The sequence below is a fragment of the Pygocentrus nattereri genome, chromosome 3 (assembly GCF_015220715.1).
Source record: "Pygocentrus nattereri isolate fPygNat1 chromosome 3, fPygNat1.pri, whole genome shotgun sequence".
Lineage (NCBI taxonomy): Eukaryota > Metazoa > Chordata > Actinopteri > Characiformes > Serrasalmidae > Pygocentrus > Pygocentrus nattereri.
In genome coordinates, this window is record NC_051213.1 from 29,386,990 (window position 1) to 29,410,848 (window position 23,859).

The following is a 23,859-nucleotide window of genomic DNA, read 5'->3' on the forward strand; positions in this document are numbered from 1 at the left end:
AACATTGTTAACATTTAAACACCTATCCTTGCTCTCTGTACATGGAAGCCCATTTTAAAAACCATGAGCACAATTACATATGACCATCCATTCAGCCTACAGCACTTTGGCCACCCTTTCAAAGTGCAGTGATAAAGACAGTCATACAAACTGTTGTTGCTGCAGACAGTCTATAGCAGAGTTTTTGGAGTGGAAGATGTGAGGAGAAACAATGAAACAATTAGTACCGTCGGTAAACAAGGTATCATTGCGTTAATTTTCCTTTCAACATATCCAGACAGTCATAAGAATTTTATGTTTTTCTGATGCTCCTCAGAAATTCAGGCTGGACTTAAAAGTTTGTTCCATGCAAATTTAGCCTGGACTTCTTTTCTAGTGAAAGCCAATACAAGATGACCAATCAGATCAGAGGTCATTAACATATATGTGTACCAAAAAAAGGCCAGGTATAATTCTAAGGCACAGTTTCCTGGTCAGCCCTGCATATTTTAGGATTTTCTTGCAGTAGATTTCAACTTCAAATTAGGAAGGTTAATGAACTGATTAGTTGGACTGAGCATTGTAAAGCAGCAAAAGCACTCCAGAACCAGGACTGGGAACCAAGGTTCCACTGGATAAACAATCAGAGAAAGGTCATTTAAAAATGAATTATCACTGTTGTTAGTACATAAAACCAGTTTTATGCATATAATGTGTGTCCATAAGAGGAAGAAAACAATGAAATTCTAGGGAAAATGTAGAATGTGCCCTTTACATACTGTTCAAAATGTGTGATTCTTTCATCTTTTATGCTGAGTAAGAAAAAACTATCAGCTGAACACACACACACACACACACATACTCGAGGTGTTGCAGAGTCAGTGTGTCCTGGTCCACTTGTCCCGGGCAGCGAGTTCAACTGAAACTCAGGGTCAGCATGTCTATGCTGACCACTCACTCGTATCAGGTGAGAAATGCGATCATGCTCTGTTTTAATGAGAGCTGGTCAGTAATGACTAAAGCAGTAGAATTATTCATATATAGACCCTTCAAAAATTCAAACCAATTATTTGTCCTTCTCTTTAAATTAGTTAATAAATATTTCAGCACTTCATCTCTTTCCAGTACACACACACCTCCAGCAGAGATACACCAGAAATCTCCTGCACAAAGTCAGCTTAAGACCTGTTCATCAGATGCTAAAGCAGGCTGTAAATTGCGATTTGCTACTTATTATTATAAAATTACTTATTAATTAAATTAATATTCATACCTTAGATATACCCAAGGATAATGTTATGATCTGTCTGAACCCAAAGCATTAATTGAAATAGCATGCTAAATATAAGCTACATCATCATTTAAAGGGTACTTACTATTAGCAGGTGGCTCTTCCAAACTCTAACCCCTAAATTTCATCTTGTGAAAATAGTACTTATTTTTTGTAATGTTTCCATTTTTAAGGTCTTTAAGTGACTTTAAAGGTGTTGTTATTATTGTGAGGTTGAAAGAGTTAGAATTATTATATTTGTAATCTGAAAAAAAAAATTCTGTCTTTATTGTCTAAAATTGTCTTTATTCAACAATGCTGTCCTACGTTTTCATGTCACTATCGAGCCTAATTTTAGCCACACTCCTGCGTGTTTAGATAAAGCACAAGGCTTCTTTAAGCCTGGTGACATGGTGACCGTACTGACTGGATGGAGTCCTGGATCTGGACACACTAACATCATGAGAGCAGTGACGGCACCCTAAACTCCTGAATCTGATTGGATACAGCCTCTGAATGCTCATTTTTGACTGAGCACACTCACACTGGCAGACAACTTCACCACAGAAATACTGAGTCACAAATGAAAATCCAGTACATTCGTGTCAATTAACAAAATAAAATGTGTTGTAAAATACTGCCCTCACAAAAACTCTTCTTTTTAAAGGTCCGTTTCAAGGGAAGCATTTTCTTTGCCTTTTAATGAGTTATATACTATGTAAACATTGTTAACGTTTAAACCATTCACACACCTATCCTTGCTCTCTGTATGTGGAAACTAAGCCCTGCAATTTTCTGCAATTAAGTACTTTTTGTGATTTAAAAAAAATGATAATTTTGTAGCCTTCCGCCCAATGACAGCTGGGATTTGCTCCAGCTACCGCTGCAACCCAGAAGGATAAGCGGCTTAGGAAAATGTGTGTGTGTGTGTGTGTGTGTGTGTGTGTGTGTGTGTGTGTGTGTGTGTGTGTGTGTGTGTGTGTGTGTGTGATAATTCTGTATGTGTACTGCTGTTCAATGCATGTGCTAGCTAGTGTTTTTGAGTTACCCTGAGTTAAATTTGTGAGCTAATATTGTCACTATTGAAATATTTGGTGAACTTTCTGAGTTGTTATTATTGATTTGGCTACCCAAAGCAAAAGGAGTTAAGCCAGTTACAACTACAAATGACTTTTTAACTCTTTTAACTCTTTTTAATGACTTTTAACCAACTGGATAGAATGATTAATATACAATTGTATTTTATATAAAATAGAGTAGATTCCAGTATTACTATATAACTATTTGCCAAAATAAATTTTAGGATGTTTTAGTAATAATAACAAAATCCTGTAATGATAATATTGTCATGTTCTATTTGCATTCTTTTCAGTGTAAATTTATCTGTCTTGAAATTTAACCTCCACTTCTGAAGTATGATGAATTCTAGATATAATTTTATTGGAACTTAAAACTCAGTGCTATACAACGTCATTCTATCATTTTTGCTCTGAGACACATCTACATTTTTTTACAGTTTCCTGCTGTTTTATTTGTTGTACTTTACATTTTCTGATGCACTGAAGCACATTATCAGTGATGTATCCTGGGGTCCTCGGATGTTTTGGGTCTTTCAACATCAGACACCCTCACCCAGGTGACCCAGTTGGGGGTCACCAGCCCTGGCTTGTGTCCCAGTAGCGCACACACTACACAGCACACTCCTTCTGATCTACACCCACCTGGAAGACCTCTCTGGCTCTCTGAAACCTTTGAAGTTGTACCTCTGGTCTGCAACCATATTGTTCTTATTTTATTAAAAACAATGTCTAAACTTTTGAACAGTGATTCCAAATGTTTGAACGGTAGTGTAAATCACGACCTTATCATTTCATCATGTGACTGCACCTGTCCTCCAATTTGGAGGAAAAGCTATGAACCTGGCAACTGTATACACACCTTTTTGCATGCACACTCTGGCTACACAAAACACACACACACACACACACACACACACTAAGACTTAGACCCAGTGTGTTACTGTGTGTGTTCTTTCACACGTGTTCTATATTTACACAGCAGACATGCAGTTGGGACACTGGAGTGCTTAGGTTTGTATGATTGTGAGTGCAAATGTATTGGGGAGTGAATGAAGAACGACACATCTGCCTCCCTTCATGTGTTTATTTATTGATGTATTTATTGCATTACATTGTTTTAGAGACGCCACTGTGGGGCAATACATGTTTAAGCAGATGTAAATATTGATAATGCTGTAGATTGGCAAACATTGTTTGTGTATTTACATTTACTAAGTATTGCATGAGTGTTGAATTAATGCTGAGAGTCCAGATCTGATTTGTAGACTGAACATTCTCTAACACCACTGTTGATGGGGTGTAGCCAGTGCTTGAATCTCTGTTACGCAAGGTCTCCGAAATTCTGGTAGTGAGTCCTTGTGTGTGTGTGTGTGTGTGTGTGTGTGTGTGTGTGTGTGTGTGTGTGTGTGTGTGTGTGTGTGTGTGTGTGTGTGTGTGTGTATGACTGTGATCAGTCTATGTGTTGTTGTGATCAGACTGCGATTGTGATCAGATTGTACATGATTCTGAAAACTATGTGATTGAGATCAGATGTCTATGTGTGATTCTAAACAAATTACTCCTCTGATCAGACTGTGTGATCCTGATCAAACTTTGAGTGATTACTTAGCGGAGTGTGACTGAAATCAGACTGTGTGATCAGATCAAGCCGTGTGTGTGACTGTGATTAGATTGTGTTTGATTGTGATCTGACCATGTGAGTGATTGTGATCAGATTGTGTGCTTGTGATTGTAATGTGACTGTGTGTGTGATTGTAATCAGACTGTGTAACTGTGATTGGACTGTGTGTGTGATTGTGATCAGACTGCATATGTGTGTGTGACTATGATCAGACTGTGTGAAAGTGATGCTGTGAAATTGTGACTGAAATCAGAATGAAATCATCGGTGTGATGATATCAGATTGGGTGTGTGATTGTGATCAGACTGTATATGATTGTTATCAGACTGTGCGTGACTGAGACTCCATTTACATCTTGTCATTTCATCTGATGTGTATCTAGATTTCATCTTGACAATATTTTAACCAGTCAGTCAGGTTGAAATCCGAATGCTATATAGTGCATAATATACAAATGAGCTCATAACACAGCAACTAATTGATTGTGTTGTTCCTCCTTTAGGCATTTTTTCTCTGCTCCATTCAAAAGATGGTCGCTGTCTTGAAAAGTGCAATATTGGATGTTGTTTATTTCTTTAACCCCTTACAATCAGGCTTATTGCTTCTTATGGTGTATAATTCAGTACATGGAAATCAAAACAAATTGCCTGAGTTATGGCTACATCATAAAAATGTGAAATAAATGTTTTATTACATTTTTAATTTCCCAATTAAAACTGTATTTTAAAGTGTATACAAAATACTGTATACCACCACTGTCCAATAAAAACCATGTATCTGCATTTTTGTCAATTTTTGTTTTCCTGCATCATTTCAACATACTAGCTGTCCTTCATGATTTGTGAAAATTTCATGATGATTGGACAAATAGAAATGCTTCAATATCACTTGGACTGAAGCCTCTTTACATTGACTTACATTGAAAGGTAAGAGTGTGTTTGCCCTCTCTTGTAAAGTTAATCTTTTGGAGATACTTGCTTTTCTTTGGACAGTGATGATATGTGTCATGTTACAAAACACTCAAAAATGGGTAACGCTTTATTTGAAGGCTCCCTACATAAGGGCTTCATAACACATTCATAAGCACTGAATAATGTGTTTATGAAGCACTACATCAATCATCTTATCTGTGCCATGGAGGGAAGAGGGGGTAGTTTCCAGGCATATTTCACCTGATATTAATACAATGTCTTCTTAAGAATGCTGACATATATAGTTATGTATTGGGTTTTAAATATGTTTAGTGCTGTAAATATTTTCAAGGTTTATTCATATTATGTCAGTACAATGTCATTTATTTCATAAAACATCTTATGTCAGGTTGCGAGAACCGGCATAAGCAGTTAATAAATGTTCAAGTAGTGCTTCATAAACGCATTATTCAGCGCTTATGAATGCGTCATGAAGTCCTTATGTAGGTAGCCTTCAAATAAAGTGTTACCCAAAAATGTTTAATATCTTAATTTGAATCCTACCTTCCCTCACTGTTTGTAAAGTGTTCTGTCTTTTTTGGCCCTCAACCAACCACAAACATCACACTTTGGCCCTCCAAGAGAAAAATTTAGTAATCCCTGGTCTATAGTTTTAAATGTGTACTGGATACATTTACATCTGCATTTCTTATGTAGATCATCTAGACACAATCTTGGTACTCAAGACACATGACAGCATCTCTGTGACTGGGATCAGACTGACTGAGATTGGTATCTGTGTGTGTGTGTGTGTGTGTGTGTGTGTGTGTGTGTGTGTGTGTGTGTGTGTGTGTGTGTGTGTGTGTGTGTGTGTGTTTGTGTGTGTGTGTGTGTGAGAGAGAGAGAGAGAGAGAGTGACTGTCTGATAACGTCCTTCTTTTCTTCTTAATTTGCAGCGGCTGCACTGTGTCACCTCAGATCAGATCAGACAGACAGAAAGAGCTGCTGCTAGTGGAGACAAATTAAAAACCTCCCTGTCTCCCTCCCTCCCTCTCTCCCTGTCTCTCGCTCTCTCTCTCTCTCTCCCTTTCTCTCTCTCTCTTTCTCTTTCTTTCTTTTCCTCTCTCTTTCTCTTCCTCTCTCTGTCTGTCTCTCTCCCTCTTTCTCTTCCTCTCTCTCTCTCCCTCTTTCTCTTTCTCATCCTCTCTTTCTCTTCCTTTCTCTGTCTCTCTCTCTCTCCTATCTCTCTCTGACTCTCTTCTTTACTCTCCCTTCCTCTCTATCTCTCTATCTCTCTCCCTGTCTGTCTCTCTTTCTCTCCCTCTTTCTTTCTCTTCCTCTCTCTTTCTCCTCCTCTCTCCCTCTCTCTCTTCCTCTTTCTCATCCTCTCTCTTTCTCTTCCTCTCTCTCTCTCCCTCTTTCTCTTTCTCATCCTCTCTTTCTCTTCCTTTCTCTGTCTCTCTCTCTCTCCTATCTCTCTCTGACTCTCTTCTTTACTCTCCCTTCCTCTCTATCTCTCTATCTCTCTCCCTGTCTGTCTCTCTTTCTCTCCCTCTTTCTTTCTCTTCCTCTCTCTTTCTCCTCCTCTCTCCCTCTCTCTCTTCCTCTTTCTCATCCTCTCTCTTTCTCTTCCTCTCTCTGTCTCTCTCTCCTCTCTCTCTGACTCTCTTCCTCACTCTCCCTTCCTCTCTCTCTCTCCCTCCCTCCCTCTTTCTCTTTCTTTTCCTCTCTCTTTCTCGCACTCTCTCTGTCCCTCTCTCTCATCTTTCTCTCTGACTCTCTTTCTTACTCCCCCTTCTCTTTGTGTTTCTCTCTCTCTCTCTCTCTCTCTGTCTCTCTCTCTCTCTCTCTCTCTCTCTCTCTCTATTTCTCTCTCTTTCTCTCTCTCTCTCTCTCCCTCTCTCTCTCTCTCTTTCTTTCGCCCAACCCGTAATTCTCAGTTCCGTCTTTCTACTGGTCGAAGCACTGGTGACGTATGCCTCATACCTGTGCTGTGGAGCGCGCGGCCTTGGGGAGCGGTGATGAGGATGCTGCTGCCATGGCAACAGGGCGCCGAGCTCGAGCCCGTTCGCGTGCGTGCTCCTTTATTTATTTATTTACTTACTTAGCTCCGCTCTTCGCGCGCGTGCGCTATCATCGATGAAGCGGCGTGTCGTTGTGTCGCTGATCAGGCGAGACCGTAAGTGTGTGTGTGTGTGTGTGTGTGTGTGCGCGCGCGCGATTGTGATTGTCTCCGCGTGGCGCTCCGGGAGCAAACCGGTTTGAGCGCGTGACGTTCAGGCCGTGACGGAGAAAGGAGCGCGGGCTCCGCTCGGTCTCGCGCCCCGTTTCACCTTCAGTGCGCGGTGACGTTTCTTTTATTCATGGCGCGCTCTTCTGCCCAGCGCAGCCCTGTTGCGCGTTGAGACGCGAGCTTCATCACCAACAATCATCATCATCATCATGCTTTGGTGCGTGCGCGTGCAAATGTGAGAGTGTGTCAGTATGAATCAGCGCGCGCGTGAGTCAGCGCGTGTGTATGGGAGCTCCAGACGGACCGCGCGCGCCGGACACTGACGGAGCCGCAGCGGCCAGATCACAGAGCACGGGGAAGGAGCGCGCGCGGGACACGGTGATGGCGCCGGCGGGGCGGTAGCGCTGACGGACGCGCTGAAGGACACGCGGCCCAGCGCACGCAGCCAAGGGCATTGAGGGCAGAGACATGTGAATGAGAGACAAACGGGCACGAGCGCTGCGGGAGCGCGCATTGACGCCTCATATAGACAGAAGTGTAACAGGTCAGAGCAGTCACCGAGAGTGTGAGTGTGTGAGTGTGAGCGTGAGTGGGGTGAGTGAGTGTGTAAGAGTGTGTGTGAGTGCGTGCGTGTGTCAGCGTGTGTGTGCATACATGTGTAACAGATCTGCATAAGTGTGTGTGTGTGTGTGTGTGTGTGTGTGTGTGTGTGTGTGTGTGTGTGTGTGTACGAGAGTATAAGTGTAATTATTATTATTAGTAGTATTAGTATTTTTAAGTATCTGTGTGACTATGTGGGAGGATATATGTAAAAGTGTGTATGTAAAAGTGCACAAGTATCCGTGTCTGTGAGCAAGTCTGTGTGTGTGTGTAAGAGTGTGCGTGTGAGTGTGCATTGCCATGGATGGTGCGGTGGGCTCTGCGGGCCGTAACAGTGAGCCTAAGCGACGCAGTAAGGGCAGTTTGCCCTCTCCGGGCTGCCGTCTGTCCCAGGCCTCTCTGGAGGGCGAGCGTGGTGACCCCCCTGCCCGCCGCCGCCCGTCCGTCATGAGTTCCTCGCGAGATGGAGGTCCATTCCGGCCGGGGACTGCAGGGAGCACTGCTGCTGGTACTGCTGCCGGAACCCCCACAACGCCTGCCCCGCTGCCCCCACGCTCGGTGGGCTTTGCAGCTTCCCGTGCTGCGTTAGCCTCCACCTCCTCCTCAGGGACCGGGGTGGTGGTGGTGGCGGCAGCGGCTGAGACAAGTGTGAGCACTGCAGCCGGGACTCCTGAGGCTCTACCCGGACTGGACGGAGAAGATTACAGCTACTCCAACCAGTCCACCTTCATCCAGAGACAGTTCGGTGCCATGCTGCAGCCCGGAGTCAACAAGTTCTCTCTGCGCATGTTTGGCAGCCACAAAGCCGTTGCACTGGAGCAGGAGAGGCTGAAGAGTGCAGGAGTGTGGATCATCCACCCATACAGTGACTTCAGGTACAGGGGGAGGATGGAGAGGGTGCTGGGGGGAGAGGGGGCTGGGGGGTGAATGATGAGATAAAGCGCACATTAAAAAAGAGGTGGAGAGTGATGGATAGGAGGATGTGGAGGGGTGGATGGATGGATGGATGGATGGATTGAGAAGTAGATGGGGATGGATGGATGAATGGGTAGAGAGAGTGATGAATGAGGGATGGTAAAAAGCTGAGGAGAAGGATGAATGTAGAAATGAACCCTGCATTTAGAGAGTACATGAAGTATAGAGATGGAAGAGTGGATGGGTGTAGAAAGTGGGTAGAGAAAGTGATGGATGGAAGGACGGTAAAGGGATGGTGGGTGGTATGGTAGGCGGGATGGTGGTGTGATTGGAGGAATGGATGGAGGCATGGCATGGATGCTGCCTCCACTCCTGCTTACTGAGAGGCTGTAATTAATATGGTCTTATTTTTAAATGAGGTCTTCTGGAAATAGCAGCTTGTGTCTTGTAATGGAGTTACAGTTCTATAAATTGAATCTCTAATATTAGTATTCCTGATATTTGTAGTTCTGTAACTTTTGCCAGTAGGCCAGAGACCATGCTAATGAGGGTGCCCCTGGCTGAGCGCTGAGACTTCTGGGCTGGATTACTTCATTACTGTTCTCAGTAATAACACTTCCACATTTCCAAAACAAAACCAAAAGGCTAAATTTTGATCTGTTACCTTTGGTAAAAACACTCAGAACAGACATTCAGGTGAAAAATAAGAACAGAGACACCAGTGCAGTGCCACCTGCTGGTGCAGTGCTGCTTGTGGTGGGTGTTATTTACTAAAACAAGGGAATAGAGTGGTGTGTGGCCTCAAGCAGTATCTCCGCGGGGGCAGCTTTGGGATTTAAATGCTGCTTTGCAGTCACAGGATGTCTAATGCTTGCGTTCCAATGCAAAACCAATCACATAAAACAAACCAGGGCCTCAGCACAACAGAGAGGACTCCTTGAGATCTATTAAACTGTATTTTTAGTATCTTTTATCCTCACTTGTTCACACACTCCTGAAGCTCATCTCATTCATAAACATATGGCTCACAGTGTGGACTGACCGCTTTAAATGTGATTATGTAAATTCTTGCAGAGCCTAATCTGCTTGCTCACTGCTCCTCAGTGGACAATTCCACCAATGGGCTCTGGAGAACACCTCTCTGAGGCCCATCTATGACTGTCCGAGCTAAAATGAACAAGCACGCACACAGTCAACACCTCTCTGATTTTGTTCATTTGTGGTAAATTATGATTCTAGAAATAGTGGTGGAGCTGATTGTCATTCAGGTTTTCATAATAGTACTGTGTAAAAAGATCTTCATTTTTCAGGAGATATTTTTGAGATTTGATATAAGATACTTCCCTTGCATACTGAAGTGGAAAGGAAAATAAATGAAAAAACAGTTTCTTAAACTAAAGTTTGAAAAAGTTAAGACAGATAAAGTGGGATTCCTAGCAACTGTGCAAGACCTGTTAGATCACTAAAACTGTCACCATCAGATGAACAGCACACAGTTTTCATCTTTGAAAGAGAGGAGAAAATCAAGCTGCACTCTTGTTTTTGAAAAAATCCACAGGTGTTTCTGTCTATCCTTCCACTGTGAGAGGACAACTCAATACTATGAGTCTGAAAGGATGTGCAGCTGTCAAGAAGCCGATACTGAGAAAAGGAAATAGAGAAAATTTACGCTAGAACACCTAAACTGGATATCTGAGATGTGGTGTAAGGCTTTATCCAGTCTACGTTTGTATTTGGGATTACGTAGCTAGTGAGAAGCAGAAAAAGCAACCAACTTCTAATACTGAACTTTGGAGGTGTGGAAAAAGATCCCTGCAGGTTTCTTTAAAAAACTGAAAGCAATTCTCCAGAAAAGAATGGAAATAAATGCAAAAAGTGAACATGCAAAATACTAAAATGTTGATATTATATTTATTGTTGAATCTTCTGTTGACATTTCTACTAAATATATATATTTTATGATTTTTTTCCTGACACTATAAAATGAATAGCACACCAATATGCAAGAGACTGCTGTTAATCTGTCCACTATTGCATATGCATGATAATCACTTCTTCTATTGGTATTCATATTGTGTTGCCATTATGACTGTATGCATGCATAAAACCAGCTTCTATCCTAGCAATTATACACCCACAAATTAGGAATGTGAATATTGAAGAGAGACAGAGAAGAGGTGACAAGGAGATTTGCAGTTTCGCAATTTATTGTATTACACTTACATATTCCCAAACCTTGTAATCCTTTTCAGAGCGTTCCATTCAGATGTACACATGTTCCACTGCAAAGAGAGCGAAATGATGGAAAAGATGGAAGTGTTCTGTTGGGTGATTCCTGTCTGTGTGGTACTTTGCCAGCACAGGCAAGGCTGTTTGTCTGCTGATTGCTCCTCAGATATGAGTCTGTGTGTGTGGCACTATGATATATGGCGTGTGATGTGAGTTCTCTGGCCTAAATTCATTGTCGCTGATGAGCTGAAGTGGGGCTGGGAATCCCAGCAGACCGGCTTTAATCGTCTGTGTGCTGCTAGCATTAGAGCAGGAGTATGGCCTGTTCACACCCCTACATCAGCTTTTACAGTCACACCTCCCTCACTGCTTCACCTCTTCCACATCTGACCTCTGACCTCACTGGTTTGGCTTCTTTACTTATATTCTACTCTATGCTTCTTTACATCATATTCTGTCCAGATTAGACATGTTTTGTAAATTCTACCAGTTTTAGTGACCACACATCTGAGACGGGAAAGGGGTTCAGCCACATTTACCTCAAATGACCAACCCGTTTAGGACATCGATCTGCTAATTTTGTCTCTCACACACTCATGTGTTAATCATCATAGCCTTTATGCAGTGCAGCAGCTCATACAAAGTTTAGTTTCACTTCATTTTTTTCTGCCGCTGGCCTATAGAAGCATGTTCAAAATAGTAGGTTTAGCAGGCGTGATGATTGGTTGGTCGATTGGTGGTGAAGAGTCAGCAGTGCGCTAACACTCCATTTATATATATGCTCCATCAAGCTTCTGCTCCCTTACTTTTTGTCTGATCTAAAAGTGATAAAAAATTAATTTAACCAGGTTTCCTCTTACCCCAAATACAGCAGAGACAAGTTTGGTGTCCGAGACTTGCTTCTTCAGTTGTTCTCGAAGCTACGAGGCTAATATAGCTAGCAAGTAACAGATGATTACTCTGTCAATAGCATCTTGCAAACTGCATGCCTAAATAGTTAAATCAAGTCATTTCAAGCAGACTTGCTTCTGCTTGCTACACCATGAGGCATACTGTAATCTACAATATGGACAAAATGTACATTAGCTAAAACAATAGTAGCAGCTAGGATGCCACATCAGCCCTGTAGAAATCCTGGACGCTCAGTCAGTGGCTTGATTGTTTGTGTTTTTTGTTTTTTTTGTTAAATTCAGCAAGCAGGTAGCTACATTCTTGCTGCAGTCCAGGATAGATGCACATCAGTTCAGCTACGGATCCATATGTCACCACCAGTGTACCTTTCTCAAACAGTTGTGCCTATGTTATTGGGTAATCCAGATAAATCAAACCCATTTTTTGTATACAAATGGTTTTCAGGAATTTAAACATCATATGACACACCAACCTATGAAACTGCTTGGTATCCTGAACATTTTGTGTCCTGGACTAGAATTTTTCCTGGACAGGCAACTAAAATTATGGACAACCTTTGGAAATTCTGGATGGGTGATAACTCTAGTAGCAGCCATTCTAAAGCCTGAGTTTTGTCTGTTCTTTGGTCCATTAAGTTTAATAAGCCTCAGAGCTCCAGAGTTAAACTAAATAATCACATATCGCTGCTGCTGGAACAAAACTTTGCGTCTCTAAAATTACTAACTTTTCAGAGGATTTTTAACTTATAATGCAAGTTAGTGTAATTTAAAAACAATCTTTTGGAATGTTTGCACAATGTAAAGGACAGTTGATAAAAGGCTCAGGGATTGGCTGATTGACTACTTGCTAGGTCAAAAAAAATGTGTTTAAATCTGATTTTTCATTGAACTATCACTTTAAGACTCAAGTTAAATCAGGCCCAGACTCTTAAAGGCTAAAAGAATTACGGCTGGGTTGTATTCAGCTGTGAAGCTTATTTCTGCTGTTCTGGCAGAGTGTTTAAGAACAGGGGTCTGCTTTCTGAGTTTAAAAGTCAACTAAGGCAATTCTCAGCTCTTACAGCTCTGTATGTACACCACCATTTAAGTGATTGGCACTTCTTCTTTTCGAAACCTTTTTCATTTTGAAATCTTTACTTTCTAATTTTAAAAAATGTTAAGATTTTTTAACAACTCTACTAATACTTTGGGTATATTCTGTAACACTCAGCTTTACATTCATCAAGATATTTTCCCAGACAGTTTTGTCTAAATAATGATTTGACAGTTTCTTTTCCAAGCACTGTTGACAGGCCGTTTATGTCTGTTTTTGAGCTGCAGAACAGTCAGTTCTGAATGTATCAGCCTCCAGGTGGATTATTCCAGCTCACTGTACCCATGGATTTATTCTGGAGTTATTATGGTTGTCAAGAGTAAAGATGTCATAGCGGTGTTAAGCCTATATCTGCACTCTGTGTGTGCGTGTGTGTAGTCAGTACTGTTGTGCTAGGGGCTGAGGATCTGTTCTCTGCACTTCCATACATTCGCTTGCCCTCTGTCCTGACCTCTGTAGCGGTCAGTTTGCAGACCTGTCCCGAGCTGCCGCTGTGTTCAGCTGCCACAGAGCATAAATGAACCAGTCTGACGTGCTGGGACACTCGTTCTTCCCCTCAGAGCGGGAAATGTGCTCTTTTAGAGAAGGGGGAGAAAAAGCCCTGTTTTTAGCTCTGGTTGGTAAAGTCACCTCTGTGTGTCCTGCAAGTCTTTCACAGCAGCAGCGGCTTCATTCAGCATATTAACTCATACAGAGCCTTTTCTTTCTCTGACATTGAGGGGTCCAGCACAGTCATGAATGCAAATGTAGCAGCCACTGATAACACTGAAGAGTTATTAGTGTCATTAGTGGCACAAGGAATAAAATATATAAGTACATATATTCGCTCATATTAAAATAGATGTACAATATATTGATGATTTACAATGGGTGCCAATAAACAGTATTAAAATATATGGTGATGTATGCACATATGTTGATTGTAATCACACACACACACACACACACACACATCCTGTATGTGTATATAGATATATAGCTGTGTCTGATCCACTTGTACCACACCACCACCATGTCAGTGTCACTACAATGTTGCTAAATGATCCACCACCCAAATAATACATGCTCTGTGGTGGTCCTGTGGGGGTCCTGAACATTGAAGAACAGGGTGAGAGGCTAACACAATCTGCAGAGCAACAGATGGACTACAGGCTGTAATTGTAGAACTTCAAAATGAACCTATATGCTAAGTGGAGCTGATAAAACGGACAATGAGTGTAAATACAAGAAGGTGTACTTAATAAAGTGCTCAGTGAGTGTATATATACATATAATGATGTTTTTATTTCTACAAAGCAACCATCATATTCAAATCAAGAAAGATATCTCCTTTTTGAAAGTTTAAATCCACACTTTCGACAGAATTGTTCTGCTCAGTAAGAGTAAAAAATATTTAGCATAAAATTCCATAATGCTTTCATCATGGCCACTGATAGGGAAACACAAGATTCGTTGTCACAGATCCAATGTCTAGTACACTAGAGAACGATATCTAGAAATATTGATAATAAAACAGGAAAGTTTGATGGCAGAGGGCACATACACTAAGTGTCCAAATGTATCCAGACATCCCTTCTAATCAGTGAATTCAGCTAATTTAAGGTGCACACATTACTGACACATTTGTTCAAATGTGTAAACACAGCCTCCATAGGAAAGCATTGCTACTATAACAGCCTAAGGTCATCATGCCAAGCATCAGCTAGAGGTGTATAAATCCCAGACGATGTGGGCTGTGAAGCAGTGAAATTACAGTGTACTTTTGGAATAAATTTGAATGACATTTGTGATCTAGAATTAATCATCCAACATCAGTGCCCAACCTCCCTAATGCTCTTGTAGCTGAATGCAATCCTCACAGCAATGTTCCAACATCAAGTGTACAGACTTGTCAGAAGTGCAGACGCTCTTACTGCAGCAAAGGGGGACAAACGCTCTGTTGATACCTTTGATTTCTGAAGAAGCTTTGGATGAGCAGGTGTCTACAAACATTTGGACATGGTGTAGCTCCCTAACTTTACTCTGACTAGGAGATTTATTATGAGGTGAGTTTTCTAATTTTATTATACTACAAATTAAGGGTCAAATGTTATATGTCATTGTTTGGAGTAGAGTGAATGTGCCTTGAAATCAACATAGTCACTGGCAAAAGGGCAAGGGGTATGGTGGTGTCACTATTTTGTTTGTGCTCTCTCCATCAGTGTGAAGTCCATTAGCCTGCCCTTTATTGTAGAAGCAATATGTGCCACTAGACTTAATTTAGAGAAGGTTTCATGAAGTATTTAAGCTGCTCTTATAAAACAGAGAGTTCAGTTCCTAAAATCTGATTGGCTGAGCCACATTTGAAGCATTGTAAAATCCACAATATACACACACTATAACCACCTCACAACAAGTGAATTATGTATTACTGCTCCAGGGCACACAAAAACTTGTGCTGTTAATGGAGTGATCTTTTGACTCTTTGATGCTGCTTGAATAGACCACCGAATATATTAATGAAGTAAGAACTCATTTCAGGGGCTGGCAAACTATGTTCTTAGCTAGAACTAGGCTGGTCAGCTAGCTAACAGGCTAAAGGTTAGCCAACACCCTAAACAACTGCTTAACATCACAGGCTTGAATTAAGGCATTATAAAAGGCTATAAATGTCACTTGAATGGATTAAACACTTAAAATGTTAACATTAGCGTCAAACCCAGGCTGAATCCCAAATGACTCAGTATTCTCTAAATAGTGTGCTAGCTGTGAACGTTTAGAAATTCTAGCATCTACATCCAAATAGTGCATCATTTTACAAGAATGCATGTGGTTGAGTCTCAAGTGCCTATTTCTCAGCTATATTTTACACCGTTGGGATGCAGGAGCCAGTATTTAAATTCCTACATCGTGCACTAGCTATGTAGCTAAGGAGCAGGGAGCCATTTGAGATTCAGCCCCAGCAGGAGAAGAGGGGCACCACTGGATTGGTGCTCCATGAGACTAGCGGTGGTAATCTGGTTACCAAAAAGTACTTACAGAGCAACAGTTTGCATTAAACAGTGCTGTGTTATCATTGTTATATGTCAAAAAAAAAAAAAAAAAAAATCATGAAATGACCGCAATATGCAGCAATGAGTGATCAAATATTCTCCTCATTCAGTGGTCCATGGTTGCCTGGCAATGATACCATACACTAAAGGATTCATTTCTTGGTGGAATACTTGTTTATGTGGAATACTATTAATAATAATTTAAATTCTTTTCTGAGAAACTGTGTAGTTTATCATATTTAGTGTTGGCCACTGTTTCAAACCCCCTTCTCTGTGATAAACATTACAGTAACGCATGGCCTCTCATGGCTTACTGCTTTATTCAACATTTTTTGGTGTATGTTTCCTTGAATCTTCTCTCATTAATTAAATCTCCACTTTTTAAACTAAATTAATCAAATCAATATATCAATGATATCAACTTTTTTCATTTGATATGTGATTTAAATATTCTTGCTTTCTGATGAGAAATAAACTTAGGTAGGTAATTTTATATAGATTTTACTTGAGTGAAAATGATAAGGAAAGGGTTCATGTAGAGTTTCTGTGTGTTATTTGCCATGGAGAGCTGAACAAAAGCTTTCAGCTACACAGATGTTCACACAGATTTCCGGTTATTCTCAAGGTCATCTAAGATTGTGTGTGTGTGCACATGCACATGTGTGTGTTGTGCAAAGGAACCCAGTTAGTGTGTACAATTAAGGCTTATGCATTTCTTACATGTAATTATATGTAGGAAATGTATGTTCACCACATAATAAATGTTCTTTTTCTCTCTCTGTCTCACAGTATTAGTGCTAATACACTCCGCTGCACTGCTGTCATCACTGCATACTGCCTTAACGTCACATTATTACTGTGAGGAAACGATGTCTTATTCAAAGCCATCGATTATACACAGGCAGATTGAGTTAGAACAGGAACGAGGGAGAGAAAGATGGAGGGAGACACATAGCTGGCTACTGCAGTGAATCCTATTTGCACTCGTTGAAATGAGGATGAAACAGATGTTCTTCACTAATTGTGAAGGAAACATCTGTTTTACCCTTTAGTCATGCACAGCCAACTCTCAGAGCAGCTCTTTCAATTAGAGTTTACATTCCTTTCTCACAGCACCGATGGTCAGAGAATCAGAATCAGCAACACTATCAGTATATTGATATACATACAAGGAATTTGGAGATGGTTTATTTACAGTACTGTGCGAAAGTTTTAGGCACTCAAGAAACATTTTCAAAGTCTATTTATTTGTGTAGTTTGTGTTTATTTGCTGAGAAAAGCAAAATTTATAAAATATTCATTAATAATGATTTTATATATACAAATATATAAACAGTGATTTTCAGGATGTTAATGTGTGTTTAACCATTTTCAAACTTCTCCTCGAGGAATCCCAGTATTACAGTATTATATGTAGTTAAAAAGCAACTCCTGGTTTGACCAATCAGTGCTGCAGTAAATTGTAATTGATGTAATTGATGATGTTAACAAGTCTCTGTGGTGGCTGTGAAGGTGTCAAGGAAAAATATGGACCCAAGAAATTCTTGTTACTTTTTATTGTTTTTATGTTTATTTGAATCATGAATATGACTTTATTCTAATGTATATTGTGATAAACTCACTGCTGAGGTAAATTGTTTAAAAAATTGTTTAAAAATGTGCTTGGATGCCTTAAACTTTCACATAGTACTGTACAATGTGCATAATATTAAACAGGTGAACTCTTCATGTGCCTAAATCTTTAACTGTGGTAAAATCACTGCTCTATAGTCCTTTTAACAGTATGCTTGGGTTGCCAAGTAATGTATGTGTGTTTTTTTTTTATGTGGTAACATGAGTTGGGTATTGCTGATTTTACAACTGCCTGTCACTCAGCCAATCAGATTTTTGAACCAAACCGATCTGTTTTATAAGTTCATGCTGACGGCTGCAGCCAGTCTCTCTAAACACCATCTGGAATTTACACCAAATATCCTCTGAGACAGAGACCTGTGTAGGAGGGATTGTTAAAGTAGTGGATTGAAGCTCCTCTCCTCTCTTTTCCTTCTCTCCTCTCATATCCTCTCTTTTCTTCCTTTCCTCTCTTCTCTCCTTTCCTCTCTTATCCTCTCCTTTCTTATCTTCTTGTCATCCTCTTGCCTCATCATCTCTCTTATCCTTTCTTCTCTTCTCCACTCCTCTGCTCTCTTCTCTTTTCCTCCTCTCCTCTCTTCTGCTCTCCTCTCCCCTCCTTTCTTGCTCCTCTCTCTTTTGCTCTCCTCTCTTTTCTTTGACTTCTCTCCTTTCCTCTCCATTCTTATCCTCTTTTCCTCCTCTCATCTCCTCTCCAATCTTATCTTTTCTTTTCCTCCTCTCCTTTGCCTCTCCTTTCCTTTCCTCTCCTCTCCTCTGATCTCCTCAGGTTTTATTGGGATCTCCTCATGTTGTTATTGATGATGGGGAATCTGATCATCCTTCCGGTGGGGATCACTTTCTTTAAGGATGAAAACACTCCTCCGTGGATCATCTTCAATGTGGTATCAGACACACTGTTCTTGGTGGATCTAGTGCTGAACTTCCGCACAGGCATTGTGAAGGAGGACAGCACGGAGATCCTGTTGGACCCCAAGGCCATCCGCCAGCGCTACCTGAAGAGCTGGTTTCTAGTGGATTTTGTTTCCTCCATCCCTGTGGACTACATCTTCCTCATGGTGGACCAGGAGGCTCGACTGGACTCGGAGGTTGGTGGATGAGCTTTAAAAGGACAGTTCGATATTTTGTGCCCATTTGGTTTTTCAGCTACAAGGCTAACATAGGTAACAAGTAATGGAAGCTTATAGCCACCAGTTAGCGGCCTGTAGTTATATTTTACTGGTAGAAATCCTTACTGTAAAGAAATCCTTTTGCAAATAATTATTTTGACATAATCAGTCAATATTTCAATATCTCAATCTCAGTAAATAAGACATTCTATCACAGTCAGTCAAAATATAAAAAAGACATTCTGACATAATCAGTCAAAATCTAAAAAAATAAAACATTATATTGATATAATCAGTCAAAATATGAAACAAAACAGAATCATTTCAACATAATCACTCAAAATCTCAAGAAAATAAGACAGAATTTTACATAATCATTCAACATCTGACATAATCAAAAACTGCTGTCAGAAACAAACAGGGGACAATGTTTCTCTAATGTAGATAAACTTAAATGAAAAATAAGTAGAGATAGAACTTGTGAGATTTCTCTGCAGACCCCAGTTTGAGAACCACTGCTCTGTATAGTAGAGGACGTGCTGAGTGCCCTGCCGTCTTCACTGTGCCTCTGCAGGTGTACCGCACGGCTAGAGCTCTCCGCATCGTCCGCTTCACCAAAATCCTCAGCCTGCTACGTCTGCTCCGTCTCTCCAGACTCATCAGATACATTCACCAGTGGGAGGAGGTGAGGGCAGACTGAAGATGCTTTGGTGGAAAGGTATCAGAGTGGGACAGGAGGTAGAGAGAAAGAGAGAGGAAGAGTGTGTGTTGGGGGGTTAATGTCAGTCATAATAGCACAGACACTGTGGTAGTGAAATTGTTAGGTTATAGTAGTACAGCATCTAAAAGTATAGAACAGTCCTTGGTGCCCACCAGACAGCCCACACTTTTGCTCTGTCACTTGCCACTTTGCTTAGTCAAGCCATTTGAGAGCCCATATCACAGAAAACACAATTTTCCCCACTTTTTTACATAAGAGTTTAAAGAAGTATATATACATTATTTGAGTTTCAAAGCATACCATTCACTCCCTGTTCCATGAAGCTGAAAAATTAAGCTGAAAAAACAGCCTGTTTTGAGTTCACTGGTTTTGTGATGTCATAAAAACAACATAACATTCACATATATATATATATATATATATATATATATATATATATATATATATATATATATATATATATATATATATATATATATATATGGCTATTCAGCATGCTGCAGTGAATCTCCACTCATACACACTTAAGTTATTAGGAGTGTTTCAGCCACAACTGCTTTCCAATACAGGGAAGCCAATCAGAAGGGAGCTCATTTACATACAGTATATCAGTTTTAAAAGTAACAGCCTGTTTAATTTTTAAAAATGAAGAGTGGTTGGAAAAAGGTTGTGTATAGTTTTTTGTTTGTTTTTGGTGCCTAAACTCATTTTAAGTGGATTGGCGTAGTGGGGGAATTGGAGACCATCTGGTGGGCCTCAAGAACTAGGTTGAGAAACACAGCACTAGGAAACCACAGCATCAGGATTCAGTATATCATTAAATCTCAATCTCACCATGATTTAATTCAGTTTGATTATTTTGGTACAATTTTGAATTATTTTTAAAAATACACTGAATACACAAATGTGACTGAAGAAACAATTCACACAATAGTAGAGCATAAACAATGAAAACAGTACAGCAACCTTTGCTCAAATGAGGGCATATTATATTGAATATTACTATAAATGATAATAATCAGTTCTAACATTCCTAAAATTAATGCAGCCATTGAATCGCCACGCTTAGATCAATACATCACGATTCTTTAATGCATTTTTACACCCTTATTGATGATGGTAGTTCTTCTGTGGATCTCAGATCTTCCATATGACATATGACCTGGCCAGTGCAATGGTTCGAATCGTCAACCTGATCGGCATGATGCTCCTGCTGTGTCACTGGGACGGCTGCCTGCAGTTCCTCGTACCCATGTTGCAGGACTTCCCCACTGACTGCTGGGTGTATAAAAACAAAATGGTGGTGAGTGGATGTGTGTGTAAGTATGTATGCTGGGGCAGGGGTGGGGGGTGTTTGTAAGCACACAGGGGGGCTAGTTTTGAGGTTGCATAATTTATGCACAAATATTATTATCACAGCATGTGTACACAGACTGTTTGGTGTTAGCAGCATGAGTGGGTGTTTATGTGTGTGTGCATGTACAGATATAGCCTGTTCATTACTTTATGTCACTGTAGTGCAGTATATTGATGGTGTGTGGGAGATGTTGAATAACCTGTAATGTACATGAGGTGGACAAAATAACAGAAACATTCAAACACATACATATAAAGTACCTAATAAAGAGCAGATTCTCTTTTTGCCACTCTTTGGAACTGTGCTTCATTGTGCTCATGAAGCTACTCCTGCATTTGTTTTGATCAAACTTGATGACTTCCATAAGCTGACATTCTAAACCATCATGGATCCAGCAAACAGTAACTGACATTATTGACTGAAGGCTTCTTAACTTAAACGTGTCTGAAAGCAAGGCTGTGAGGTGAATCTTCAGGCCATTGTACATTTTCTATCCAGGGATTTCTTTTAATTTCCTTAAAAAGGGGAATTCCTTATATCTTTCTAGGTTAGTGCATAATTGCATAGTTAAGCTATGTAAACAAACTTATCAGAGTGATTTGATGTAAACTCGACATTCTAGAGAAATGTTCTCATGAACTCACAGGACATCATTGCATGAAATTATGATATTATGATAGTTTAGAAATTGTATTTTAGCTGAAATACATATTTTAAAAATCCAAGAATATTGGAGAGGAACAAGCAAGGTGTTGTGCAGCACAACAGTCCACAAAGAAAACTTTTTTTTTTTCAGATTCACTATTATTTTGCAATGATTAACATTATATATAAAGACTCATAAGATACATGTAGGTTTGTTGGTTTTATATAATAAATAAAATGGCTATATTTGTTATTTTTGTTATTTGTTATGTATATTTTTAGACGACCTTTCCAGGTTGTATCGTGCCTTCCACCCAATAACTACTGGGATAGGCTCCAGCTCCCCCCATGACTCATAAGGATAAGCGACTTAGAAGATATTTTAGAAGACATTTTGAAAAACAGGTTTAAGGATGGTCAGATTCAGTTTGGTCAGGTTGGACGTGTTTGTGCACTGGCTTTGGAATTGGACTTGCCCAGGGTTTTGATCACCACCTCTGTGATAAACTTCAGCTTCATGAAGCTCAAAATAAGCAGTTTTTGTTCAGCTTTTGTAGAGATCTGGCTTCTTTGGAGCTGTTAGTTTCTACCTGTTGCTTTAAATCTCTGATATCAGAATGATAATCATCAGGTTGAGCTTAAAGCTCATATAGATTGCTTACTATTTTTATTTATTTGTTTGTTTGTTTGTTTAATTGTTTGTTTGTTTGTTTTATTTACCTGGCAGCTTTTTGATCTGTATGTGAGTGCTTGTGTGCATATTTATGTTTGCACAGTGCCTGTATGTGTGTGCGCATATGTGTATAGACCTGAGTGTGTGTGTGTGTGTGTGTGTGTGTGTGTGTGTGTGTGTGTGTGTGTGTGTGTGTGTGTGTTTGTGTACTTGGTCATTTGCATATGCATGTTTTCACAGTGAAGTAAGATTAAAAAAACAAGTTATCTTAAAATGACAGTTTAATTTGTTGTGAAACACAGCTGACAACACCTTTACACACAGTATCTCTCTCTGTCTGTCTGTCTCTCTCTCTCTCTCTCTCTCTCTCTCTCTCTCTCCCTCTCATGTACACACACACACACACACACACACACACAAACACACATGTACACACAGGCCAGGGCTCCATTTGAGTGAGTCGCTGACTCATGCCACAGCAGGGTTTCCACCATGGTTGTCATAGCAACAGTTGCTAGGCAGGTGATGCCCAGAGTTCCCCTAGAGAGTGTCTCTGTCTCCGTCTGCTGAGCTCAGATTAGGACAGCTCTACTTCCTCCCATCTAATCACTCCCAGCAAACTCTACACTGCATTTAAATCAATATGTGAATCAAACTCATCATCCAGTTTATTACAAACCTTTAGCTTGTAGCTTCCCCCTTGTACAATCAGAGACGATTTGTGTTAGATATAATCTAGCCTTTTATCAGTGGATGTTTCCGACCACAGAGGCTGGATATTTTTAGATGGTGAGTGACCCTTAACATAGCAATGACACAGACAAAACTCCAGCAACACCGCTGTGTCTGATACACTTGTACACTTGATGTACCAGCACCACACACTACCACTACCACGTCAGTGTCAGTGCTGTATAGAGATTGATCCACCACACAAATAATATCTGATGAAACATAATGAAGCAGACAGAGACCATTTTTTTTGCAGGAACAGATGAGCTACAGTTTGTGATTAAACACTTATGCAGATCATTCTACCGACCTGGTTCAAATTTAGACATGAAAACACATTTCAGACTTTTAACTTGGACTTTAGACTAAAATTGTTTTGTTTGAATACTCCCTGAAAATGTACTAAATGTTTCAGCCGTGACAGAAGCCGTTTCAGAAGTGATGATTTTAGCTAATTTAGAATGTAACTAAAAATGTTAGTTGTACAAACATAACATCATCGCAAAAAAGTTAATATTAATGTTACTCTTAATGTTACACACTGATTTCCAGACTTTGAGACCCAGTTACTTTAAAACAATGGGATCTAACTGCTAACCATGTGGCAGGGATGTAGTCTCACTTTCTGCTCTAAAATGCAGAGATGTAGCTAAAATAGGGCTCCAATTCATTAGAATCTATATAGTGGACCTATAATGCAGCTGAGTTCACCTGTTTTTTTGGACAGTGAGTAAAAGGGTCTCTAATACAGGAGGTCTGAAGGCAAAGGAAATAATTTTAGGACTTCTTTAAAGACATTTCAAGGGTAATTTTTGACCAAATTTGAATAATGAGATCATTGTTTAGGTATTCAATACGTGCCATCACGGAATGTCTTCACAGAGAAAACATACAGGCCAGCAATGCAGTCAACAGTTTTACAGGGCTGTAAAGTGCGACAGTTTAGCTCATATTTGTGGTTAAGTTAGTATATATTACATTGTAATTGCATGTGCACACAAACAGTCAGTAAATACATCTACTTGTGTGTTTGTGTGAGGCTGTTCAACTAAATGTGTAATGTTTCACAGCACGAATGAATTAATTTCTTTAAATGCACAAATCACGTTAAATACAA

General features: G+C 40.1%; 1 protein-coding gene across 1 annotated transcript in view; it reads left to right on the top strand.

The window, feature by feature from the left end:
• Positions 1 to 6,901: 6,901 nt before the first annotated feature.
• LOC108436101 (potassium/sodium hyperpolarization-activated cyclic nucleotide-gated channel 1) overlaps positions 6,902 to 23,859 on the top strand; it is a 32,358-nt gene continuing 15,400 nt past the window's right edge. Inside the window, exons 1-4 of the mRNA XM_017712361.2 lie at positions 6,902 to 8,568; positions 18,275 to 18,593; positions 19,189 to 19,299; positions 20,477 to 20,638. Coding sequence (XP_017567850.1) covers positions 7,994 to 8,568; positions 18,275 to 18,593; positions 19,189 to 19,299; positions 20,477 to 20,638 — 1,167 coding nt within the window. The 5' untranslated portion in view covers positions 6,902 to 7,993. The remainder of the gene's footprint in view (positions 8,569 to 18,274; positions 18,594 to 19,188; positions 19,300 to 20,476; positions 20,639 to 23,859) is intronic.